Here is an 11496-nt window from a genome sequence, read left to right as displayed (position 1 = left end):
CAGTGGGTGGGGTCTGTAGTGCCTATAGGGGATCTCAGGTTGGGTCCCACAAAGGCTGTTCCTGGACCCAGACTTCCCAAACACTGACCCCCCCAAACCCTCCCCACATCCCTGGCACCCCGAGTACCTGCTGTGCTTTGGGGTCAGCTCCTGCCCCACTGAGGCTCCTGCACCATCCATGGGGAGCTCTGCCCCACACATCCCTCACCCTGAGCTGCACTGACCTTTGGGTCCCTGTCCATGCACCTCCTGTGCCACCCCCATCACCCTCTGCTCTATGGGGTGTCCGACCCCAAAGCAGAGCCCCATAGACGGCAGTGTCCGGCTGTGGGGCAGCACCAGAGGGACATGGAGATGATGGGGAGAGGCAATGGTGATGCTGGGATCACTGGTGCAGCTCTGGAGCCAGGAGCTGGAGGAGCTTTAGGGTCCCTTCCAACCCAAACCAGACTGGGGTTCTATGCAGTGTATAGGGGTGACAGCCCCATTGCATCCTATGGGGGGGACACTGTGTCTATGTGGGGTTCAGGGTGTGAGGTGCAGGGTGTGAGGTTCAGGGTGTGAGGTGCAGGGTGTGGGGTTCAGGTTATGGGGTCCAGGGTGTGGGGTTCAGGGTGTGGGGTTCAGGGTATAGGGTTCAGGGTATGGGGTTCAGGTTATGGGGTTCAGGGTGTGGGGTTCAGGTTATGGGGTTCAGGGTATGGGGTTCAGGGTGTGAGGTTCAGGTTATGGGGTTCAGGATATGGGGTTCAGGTTATGGGGTTCAGGTTATGGGGTTCAGGGTGTGGGGTTCAGGGTATGGGGTGCAGGGTATGGGGTTCAGGGTGTGAGGTTCAGGTTATGGGGTTCAGGGTATGGGGTTCAGGGTGTGAGGTGCATGTTATGGGGTTCAGGGTGTGGGGTTCAGGTTATGGGGTTCAGGTTATGGGGTTCAGGGTGTGGGGTTCAGGGTATGGGGTGCAGGGTATGGGGTTCAGGGTGTGAGGTTCAGGTTATGGGGTTCAGGTTATGGGGTTCAGGGTATGGGGTTCAGGGTATGGGGTTCAGGGTATGGGGTTCAGGTTATGGGGTTCAGGTTATGGGGTTCAGGGCATGGGGTTCAGGGTATGGGGTGCAGGGTGTGAGGTTCAGGGTATGGGGTTCAGGTTATGGGGTGCAGGGTGTGGGGTTCAGGGTATGGGGTTCAGGGTATGGGGTGCAGGGTGTGAGGTTCAGGTTATGGGGTTCAGGGTATGGGGTGCAGGGTGTGCATCGCAGGTCACCCATCCTTGCTCCAGTCCTGTGCTCAGCATCACCACCACAACCATCACCACCACCATCAGCTCCATGGCACCACCTCACACCATGTTCACCCCCTGTTCCCGGTGCCCTCCCAGCAGCACCCGCGTTACTGTGTCCATGGGGAGCATCCGTCATCCTCCTCTTGGTTGTGCCGGTACTGCTGTTGTCTGATGGTCACATCCTGTCACCGTCACCATCAGTGCCCTGTGGTGTGTCCATGGGGATCATCCTTCACCCTCCTCTTGGTTGTGCCGGTACCACCGCGGTCTGATGGTCACATCCTGTCACCGTCACCATGTGCCCTATGGTGTGTCCATGGGGAGCATCCTTCATCCTGCTGTTGCCTGTGCCGGTACCACTGTGGTCTGATGGTCACATCCTGTCACCGTCACCATGTGCCCTATGGTGTGTCCATGGGGAGCATCCTTCATCCTGCTGTTGCCTGTGCCAGTACCGCTGTTGTCTGATGGTCATGGCACAACCCGACACCGTCACCATGTGCCCTATGGCAGGTCCATGGCATGGGCCTGGTGTCCCCATGGCCCCACATGTGCTTTCCCTCAGCCCCACAGCTCTGCTGAGGCCACCGGACCCACAGGAGCCACCATTGAGGGGTCAGCACCGGATGGGGAGCCCACGGTGAGGTAATGGCACAGCCGCAGTGGGGTCAGTGGGGTCAGGGTGTGTATGGGGCACTGCAGGTGTGGGGCACGGTGGGGAACAGCCATGGGGTGAGAGGAGATGTGTGGGAGCAGCCCCATAGACCCATCACAGCCCCACTGCAGCCCCATAGCCCCACTGCAGCCCCACTGCAGCCCCATAGCCCCACTGCAGCCCCATCACAGACTCATAGCCCCACTGCAGCCCCATAGCCACATCACAGCCCCACTGCAGCCCCATAGACCCACTGCAGCCCCACTGCAGCCCCATAGCCCCATCACAGCCCCACTGCAGCCCTATAGCCCCACCACAGCCCCACTGCAGCCCCATAGCCCTACTGCAGCCCCATAGCCCCATCACAGCCCCATCACAGCCCCACTGCAGCCCCATAGCCCCATCACAGCCCCACTGCAGCCCCATAGCCCTACTGCAGCCCCATAGCCCCATCACAGCCCCACTGCAGCCCCATAGCCCCATCACAGCCCCACTGCAGCCCCATAGCCCCACCACAGACTCACAGCCCCACTGCAGCCCCATAGCCCTACTGCAGCCGCACTGCAGCCCCATAGCCTCTTCACAGCCCCACTGCAGCCCCATAGCCCCATCACAGACTCACAGCCCCACTGCAGCCCCATAGCCCCATAGCCCCACTGCAGCCCCATAGCCCTACTGCAGCCGCACTGCAGCCCCATAGCCTCTTCACAGCCCCACTGCAGCCCCATAGCCCCATCACAGCCCCACTGCAGCCCCATAGCCCCACTGCAGCCCCATAGCCCCATCACAGCCCCACTGCAGCCCCATAGCCCCATCACAGACTCACAGCCCCACTGCAGCCCCATAGCCCCACTGCAGCCCCATAGCCCCATCACAGACTCACAGCCCCACAGCAGCCCCATAGCCCCACTGCAGCCCCACTGCAGCCCCATAGCCACATCACAGCCCCACTGCAGCCCCATAGCCCCACTGCAGCCCCATAGCCCCATCACAGACTCACAGCCCCACAGCAGCCCCATAGCCCCATCACAGACTCACAGCCCCACTGCAGCCCCATAGACCCACTGCAGCCCCATAGCCCCACCACAGCCCCACTGCAGCCCCATAGCCCCATCACAGACTCACAGCCCCACTGCAGCCCCATAGACCCACTGCAGCCCCATAGCCCCACCACAGCCCCACTGCAGCCCCATAGACCCACAGCAGCCCCACTGCAGCCCCATAGCCCCACTGCAGCCCCACTGCAGCCCCATAGCCACATCACAGCCCCACTGCAGCCCCATAGCCCCACTGCAGCCCCACTGCAGCCCCATAGCCACATCACAGCCCCACTGCAGCCCCACTGCAGCCCCATAGCCCTGGTGTCCCCATTGTCACCGTGTCCCTGCAGTGCGCGGCTGCAGGTGCAGCACCAGCTACAGGCGCTGCGGCACTGGTTGGATGCACTGGAGCAGCAGCTGCCGGCACTGCAGGTATGGCAATGGGGGACACTGGCATGGACAACTGGGGACAGGTCAGTATGGTGCTGGTGGTACTGGTGACATGATCCTGCTGGTGACATGGTGCTGGTGGTGACATGGTACTGCTGGTGACATGGAGCTGCTGGTGACATGGTGCTGGTGGTGACATGGTGCTGGTGGTACTGGTGACATGGTGCTGGTGGTGATGTGGTGCTGCTGGTGACATGGTACTGCTGGTGACATGTTGCTGCTGGTGACATGGTACTGCTGGTGACATGGTACTGCTGGTGACATGGTACTGCTGGTGACATGGTGCTGCTGGTGACATGGTACTGCTATTGACATGGTGCTGCTGGTGACATGGTACTGCTATTGACATGGTGCTGCTGGTGACATGGTGCTGCTGGTGACATGGTGCTGCTGGTGACATGGAGCTGCTGGTGACATGGTGCTGGTGGTGACATGGTGCTGGTGGTGACATGGTGCTGGTGGTACTGGTGACATGGTGCTGGTGGTGACGTGGTACTGCTGGTGACATGGTCATTGATGGTGACATGGTGCTGTGATGATGCTGGGATGATGCTGTTCTGTGTTGATGCTGTTCTGTTTGATGTTGTTCTCTCCCTGTTGTCTCTGCTGTTGTGTCAATGGTGTCTCCGGTTCATTACCGGTCTCAGTCACCTCTGCTCCGGTTCAGCCCCAGTGTGTCCCCGTGTGGCTCCGCCGGTGGGGGCGGGGTTAAGGAGGATGTGGGCGTGGCCTGTGTGGGGTGGGAGGGGCGGCGCCGGTTGTGGGCGTGGCCTGGGTGGGGCGATGGGCGTGGCCTGCTGTGGGCGGGGCCGTCGGTGCTGGCTGAGCCCCGGGGGTTTCCCCGGTAACGGCTCCGGCTCGCGGGGGGGGGGGGAGGGGCTGGGGTCGGGGGGGGGGGAGGGGCGGGGTCAGGGGGCAGCGCCGGTACCGGAGCCTCCCGGGGGCCCCTCCCCCCGCGCCAGGGAACAAAGGCGGATCCGCCCCTCCCCCCACCCCCCCCCCCACCCCCCTCCGGTACCGGAGACCCCCCCGGAGACCCCCCGAGCACCGGAGCTGTGGTGAGTGAGGGGGGAGGGGCCGAGGGGAGAGAGCGGACGGGGGGGGGGGGGGGGGGAGGGGATGGGGCTGGATGTGGGGTTGGATGTGGGGCTGGATGTGGAGCTGGATGTGGGGTTGGATGTGGGGTTGGATGTGGGGTTGGATGTGGGGTTGGATGCAGTGATGGATGTGGGGCTGGATGTGAGGTTGGATGTGGGGTTGGATGTGGGGCTGGATGTGGGGTTGGATGTGGGGCTGGATGTGGGTTGGATGTGGGGCTGGATGTGGGGCTGGATGTGGGGCTGGATGTGGGGCTGGATGTGGGGCTGGATGTGGGGTTGGATGTGGGGTTGGATGTGGGTTGGATGTGGGGTTGGATGTGGGGTTGGATGTGAGGTTGGATGTGAGGTTGGATGTGGGGCTGGATGTGGGGCTGGATGTGGGGCTGGATGTGGGGTTGGATGTGAGGTTGGATGTGAGGTTGGATGTGGGGCTGGATGTGGGGCTGGATGTGGGGCTGGATGTGAGGTTGGATGTGAGGTTGGATGTGGGTTGGATGTGGGGCTGGATGTGGGGCTGGATGTGGGGTTGGATGTGGGGTTGGATGTGGGGCTGGATGTGGGGCTGGATGTGGGGTTGGATGTGGGTTGGATGTGGGGCTGGATGTGGGGTTGGATGTGAGGTGGATGTGGGGCTGGATGTGGGGCTGGATGTGGGTTGGATGTGGGGCTGGATGTGGGGTTGGATGTGGGGTGGATGTGGGGCTGGATGTGGGGCTGGATGTGGGGCTGGATGTGGGGCTGGATGTGGGGCTGGATGTGGGGTTGGATGTGGGGTTGGATGTGGGGCTGGATGTGGGGTTGGATGCAGTGATGGATGTGGGGCTGGATGTGGGACTGCATGCGGCATGGGTCCATCCCGGTGCACACATGTGGGGTACCCATCCCACTGCCCCCATCCCCTGCTCCATCTCTGCATCCTCCGTTCAGCCTCTGGCCCCACATCCTCAGCCCCACACCCTCCACGTGCCCCACAGCAGCAGTGGCTGTGATGAGGCTCCACTCTAACCCATGGGCACAAGCTGGCACCAACCGGGAGCCTCTGCCTGGTGCTGGTGCCGTCGGTGTCACCTTGTGCATTGAGTGGCACTGATGGCATCAGACCCTGGTTCGGTGCCGGTGACCCCTGTGCCTGGCACTGCGGTGGCTCCGGTAACATGTATCCTTATGGCTCCTTGCAGGCTGGAGCTGCTGCCGGTGCCATGGGGAACTCGGTGACCAGGCCTGGCTGCCTGGGCCACAGGCGCCGGCGCTCGGCGGTGCCGGACGCGGTACCGGACGCGGTGCCGGACGCGGTGCCCAACGGCTGGAGTGTGGCACCCGGTGCCACCGGGAGCCTGAAGCACAGTGTGGTACCGGTACCGGTGCCGAACGGCAGCACCGCGAGTGTGCTGGTGCCGGCTGTGCCATGGACACCCCCCGCACACTGTGGCACATGGGGTTGGACACCCGGCACCCGGCGGGAGGTGACGGAGGTGACGGAGGTGACCGAGACCATCGTCACCGAGATCGTGGAGGTGACGCAGTATCCGGGCGCCGAGGCCGCGCTCACCGGCACCGGCACCGCAGATGCCATAGAGGTGACCGCGGGCAGGGATGGTTGTCACCGGCAGCACCACGATGGGACCCTCGGCCATTGGCTCACGTGGTTGCGGTGCAGGGACCGGTGGTGCCATAGGATGGGTCCAGCCCTGGCGCCGGCTGTGCCTTCATCCGCTGAGGATGAGTGTGGCTGTGCCGGGACTGAGGGCTCAGCCCCATGTCCCCACAGGTGGTGCCGGAGGAGCCGGTGTTGCCGGTGCTGGTGTCGGTGGATCGGGGGCAGGACACACCAGAGGCACTGCTGGAATGGGTGGTTGACATGGAGGAGCTGGTGGGTAACCAGAGGCCACCATCGGCTGAGGCCAAGGTGGTGAAGGCACAACTGGAGGAGCAGAAGGTGAGGAGATGGCACAGCCACAGTGTCCATGGCACTGTGGTGTGTGTGGCTGTACCTGCAGTGTGTCCATGGCACTGTGGTGTGTGTGGCTGTACCTGCAGTGTGTCCATGGCACTGTGGTGTGTGTGGCTGTACCTGCAGTGTGTCCATGGCACTGTGGTGTGTGTGGCTGTACCTGCAGTGTGTCCATGGCACTGTGGTGTGTGTGGCTGTACCTGCAGTGTGTCCATGGCACTGTGGTGTGTGTGGCACAGCTGCAGTGTGTCCATGGCACTGTGGTGTGTGTGGCACAGCTGCAGTGTGTCCATGGCACTGTGGTGTGTGTGGCTGTACCTGCAGTGTGTCCATGGTGCTGTGGTGTGTGTGGCTGTGGTTGTATCACCATATCCTGCCGTGTTGTAGCTGCTGCAGCGGTTGTTGGAGGAGCGGCGGCCGCGCATGGAACTGGTGCTGCAGGATGGATCCGGTGCCCTGGCACATGGCACCGGTACCGGCACCGGCACCAACACCCTCAGCCAGAGGTGGGAGTCTCTGGTGCAGGAGGCAGGAGCCAGGTGGGTTTGGTTGGGCTGCGATGGTTGCCCCGGTGCATTAGTGCCATGGTGGCACCATCCCCATCCATGGCTAACACTGGTCCCACCAGATCCAAGCAGCTGGAGCAGATCCTACCGGCAGCTCTGAGCTTCCAGGAAGCTGCCGATTCCTTCCAGGACTGGTTGGGAGCCGCGGAGAGGAGGTTGGCACAGCTCTGGCACAGCGATGGCTGCGGCAACATGCAGGACGCCCATCGGCAAAGCCAGGTGGGGGGGACGGGTGTGGTGTGGGTGCAGCACCCATGGGTGCTGTGGGGTGTGAGCTGGCACCGGTGCTGCTGCGGTGACCGCATTGTGCCATAGGAGCTGTGCCAGGAGGTCAGTGCACGGCTGGGGGAGCTGGATGGTGCTTTGGCAAGTGGGCAGCAGGTCCTGGCTATGGTCACAGGTGAGTGGGGATGGGCACTGGGTCTGCTGGGGTCTGTTGGCACTGATGGTGGTGGTTCCGCTGCTGATGGTGGCACCGCTGCTGATGGTGGTGGCACCACTGCTGATGGTGGTACCGCTGTTGATGGTGGCACCGCTGTTGATGGTGGCACCACTGCTGATGGTGGCACCACTGCTGATGGTGGTACCACTGCTGATGGTGGTGGTACCGCTGCTGATGGTGGTACCGCTGTTGATGGTGGTGGTACCACTGCTGATGGTGGTGGTACCACTGCTGATGGTGGCACTGCTGCTGATGGTGACACCACTGCTGATGGTGGTGGCACCACTGTTGATGGTGACACCACTGCTGATGGTGGTACTGCTGTTGATGGTGGCACCACTGCTGATGGTGACACCACTGCTGATGGTGGTGGCACCACTGTTGATGGTGACACCACTGCTGATGGTGGTGGCACCACTGCTGATGGTGGTACCGCTGTTGATGGTGGTACCACTGTTGATGGTGGTGGTACCACTGCTGATGGTGGTACCGCTGTTGATGGTGGCACCACTGCTGATGATGGTGGCACCACTGCTGATGGTGGTGGCACCGCTGTTGATGGTGGTGGCACCGCTGTTGATGGTGGCACCGCTGTTGATGTTGGTGGCACCACCACTGCTGATGGTGGTACCGCTGTTGATGGTGGTACCGCTGCTGATGGTGGTGGCACCACTGCTGATGGTGGCACCACTGCTGATGGTGGCACCGCTGTTGATGGTGGTGGTGACACCACCACTGCTGATGGTGGCACCACTGCTGATGGTGGTACCGCTGTTGATGGTGGTACCACTGTTGATGGTGGTGGTACCACTGCTGATGGTGGTACCGCTGTTGATGGTGGCACCACTGCTGATGATGGTGGCACCACTGCTGATGGTGGTGGCACCGCTGTTGATGGTGGTGGCACCGCTGTTGATGGTGGCACCGCTGTTGATGTTGGTGGCACCACCACTGCTGATGGTGGTACTGCTGTTGATGGTGGTACCGCTGTTGATGGTGGTACCGCTGCTGATGGTGGTACCGCTGCTGATGGTGGTGGCACCACTGCTGATGGTGGCACCACTGCTGATGGTGGCACCGCTGTTGATGGTGGTGGTGACACCACCACTGCTGATGGTGGTACCACTGTTGATGGTGACTGCGGTTGTGCCGCAGGGGAGGAGGCACAGGCGGTGCAGGACAAGCTGGAGTCACTGCGCACGCGGTACCTGACCGTGTGCCGGAGCAGCACCGATGCCACACAGCGACTGGGGCAGACACTGGAGGCCTCATCCCGCATGGACATGGTGCAGGATGAGCTGCTGCTGTGGCTGAGCCGCATGGAGCAGGAGCCGGACGGTGGTGATGGTGCCGAGCAAGGAGAGAAGGTGCCGGATGTGGTGGGGGCTCCGTGCCGCAGTGGGGTGGTAGTGGTGATGGTGGTGATGGTGGTGATGGTGTCACTGTGCCACAGTGTGACTGATGGTGGTGATGGTGTCACTGTGCCACAGTGGTCACAGTGTGACTGATGGTGGTGATGGTGTCACTGTGCCACAGTGGTCACAGTGTGACTGATGGTGGTGATGGTGTCTCTGTGCCACAGTGGGGTGGGTGGTCACAGTGTGACTGATGGTGGTGATGGTGTCCCTGTGCCACAGTGTGTGGCTGCTCCCAGTGTAACTGATGGTGGTGATGGTGTCCCTGTGCCACAGTGGGTGGGTGGGCACAGTTTGACTGATGGTGGTGATGGTGTCCCTGTGCCACAGTAGGGTGGGCACGGTGGTCACAGTGTGACTGATGGTGGTGATGGTGTCCTTGTGCCACAGCTGGAGCAGCTCCTGGAGGCACAGTTGGGCTCCATAACCACACTCGCCGCACTCATGGAGCCGCCGGCGCCGGTGCCTCTCGATGCCGCGGTGCTGCGTGTGCAGCTCAATGAGCACAAGGTGGGTCTGCACCAAAGCACTGCCTACAACCCCTGCCCATGGCACCGGCACCAATACAACCACCGCATGTCCTGCAGCTGCTGTCAGCCGAGGTCCTGCACCGCCGCGCGCTGGTGGAGCGACTGTTGCATGTCACCGAACCGCTGCTGTGCCGCATCCCGGAGCCGCTGCGGCAGTGCCTGCAGGTGAGTGGTGCCGGTGGTGCCAGGAGGATGCGGTGGTGGTGCCATTGTGTGCCCTGTGCCGTGTGTGTGTGTGTCACTGTGCCCTGTGCCATGAGTGTGTCCGCAGCCGTCAGCGCAGGCGCTGCAGGAGCGCATGGAGCAGCTGTGGCAGCGCCTGTGGTTGAGCTGTGCCGCGGTGCCAGGGAGGATGTGATGGTGATGCCATTGCAATGCCCTGTGCCATGTGTGTGTCTGCAGCCATCAGCACAGGCGCTGCAGGAGCGCATGGAGCAGCTATGGCAGTGCTGTGGTTGAGTGGTGCCGCGGTGCCGGTGAGGATGTGATGGTGATGCCATTGCAATGCCCATGCCATGTGCCATGCATGTGCTTGCAGCCATCAGCACAGGCTCTGCAGGAGCGCATGGAGCAGCTATGGCAGAGCTGTGGTGCCCGTGGTGAGCGGCTGGAGCAGGCACAGCTGCTGTTGGCACAGTTCACCGAGGCACAGGAGGAGCTGCAGCCCTGGCTGCAGGAGGCACAGGCGGCCGCAATGCGGCTGACACCCAACACCATTGACTGCAATGGGTTCAAGGAGCAGCAGCAGATGCTGCAGGTGAGGAGGTGATGGGCATGGGGTGGTGATGGCAATGGGGCAATGGGAGTGCTGGTGAGGAGCAGCTGCAGCTGCAGGTGAGGTGGTGATGGGCATGGGGCAGTGATGGCAATGGGGCAATGGGAGTACTGGTGAGGAGCTGTGGTGAGCATGGGGTGGTGATGGCAATGGAAGTGCTGGTGAGGAGCTGCTGCAGGTGGGGTGGTGGTGATGGGTATGGGGTGGTGATGGCAATGGGGCAATGGGAGTGCTGGTGAGGAGCTGTGGTGGGCATGGGATGGTGATGGCAATGAGGCAATGGGAGTACTGGTGACGTGGTGATGGGCATGGGATGGTGATGGCAATGGGAGTGCTGGTGAGGAGCTGCTGCAGGTGAGGTGGTGATGGGTGTGGGGCTGTGATGGCAATGGGGCAATGGCAGTGCTGGTGAGGAGCTGTGGTGAGCATGGGACAGTGATGGCAGTGGCAGTGCCATTGTCAGCCCTGGCAATGCCCTGTGCCGCAGACCCTGCGCGAGGCCCTGGCCGAGCACCGTCCGCTGCTGGGGAAGCTGCAGCGCGTTGTGGCACAGCTGCAGGAGCTGAGCCCGGAGCCGGCGGCTCCGTTCCGGCAGCGCTATGGTGATGCCGAGGAGCTGTACAACCGCATCCGGCAGTGCCTGTGCCGCGCGGCCGCGCTGCTCGAGGATGCTCTGCCGCGGTACAGCCAGGTACGGAGCTGCGCCGGTGCCGGTACCATAGGGGCACACACACTGCTCACCATAGCAGTGACCGGTGCTGTGCCCGCAGCTGTCGGAGCGCATGGATGTGCTGCAGCAGGGCCTGCAGCGGCTGCAGCGCCGCCTGCATTGCCAGCCTGGCACACGGGGGGATGTGGTGCAGCTGCGGGAGCAGCTCCAGGACAACGCGTTGGCGCTGGCGGAGCTGGAGCAGCTCAGCGCTGGCCTGGCCACGGTGCAGGCACAGGCACAGGAGCTGCTGGGCAGTGTGAGCGATGCCGGCGGTGGTGCCGCGGCTGAAGGTGTGTATGTGATGTGGGGTGGAGAGGGGTCCTTGTGCCGGGGGCAGGATACCGGTGCTGGGGCAGGGTTGTAGGTGACCTACAACCCCCTGTTGGGTTGTGGTTGGATTGTGGTTGGGTTGTGGTTGGGTTGTGGTTGGGTTGTAGTTGGGTTGTGGTTGGGTTGTGGTTGGGTTGTGGTGCTAGTCCTGGTGCAGGATCCCGGTGTTGCTGCAGGATCCCAGTCCCAGTGTGGGGTGGTAGTACAGGGTGTGATGTGCTGGTGCGAGGTGCTGGGGCAGGGTTGTAGG

At 62.6% G+C, this 11496-nt stretch overlaps 1 protein-coding gene across 1 annotated transcript in view; it reads left to right on the top strand.

The window, feature by feature from the left end:
• The first annotated feature begins 5679 nt into the window (after positions 1-5679).
• LOC115946035 (microtubule-actin cross-linking factor 1, isoforms 1/2/3/5-like) overlaps positions 5680-11496 on the top strand; it is a 30861-nt gene continuing 25044 nt past the window's right edge. The window contains exons 1-12 of the mRNA XM_034068648.1: positions 5680-6102; positions 6294-6461; positions 6864-7015; positions 7105-7261; positions 7358-7442; positions 8640-8851; positions 9290-9409; positions 9487-9594; positions 9968-10186; positions 10374-10382; positions 10692-10895; positions 10975-11206. Coding sequence (XP_033924539.1) covers positions 5680-6102; positions 6294-6461; positions 6864-7015; positions 7105-7261; positions 7358-7442; positions 8640-8851; positions 9290-9409; positions 9487-9594; positions 9968-10186; positions 10374-10382; positions 10692-10895; positions 10975-11206 — 2089 coding nt within the window. The remainder of the gene's footprint in view (positions 6103-6293; positions 6462-6863; positions 7016-7104; positions 7262-7357; positions 7443-8639; positions 8852-9289; positions 9410-9486; positions 9595-9967; positions 10187-10373; positions 10383-10691; positions 10896-10974; positions 11207-11496) is intronic.

Source organism: Melopsittacus undulatus, chromosome 1 (assembly GCF_012275295.1).
Source record: "Melopsittacus undulatus isolate bMelUnd1 chromosome 1, bMelUnd1.mat.Z, whole genome shotgun sequence".
Classification (NCBI taxonomy): domain Eukaryota; kingdom Metazoa; phylum Chordata; class Aves; order Psittaciformes; family Psittaculidae; genus Melopsittacus; species Melopsittacus undulatus.
This window is presented reverse-complemented; position numbering and strand designations above follow the sequence as displayed.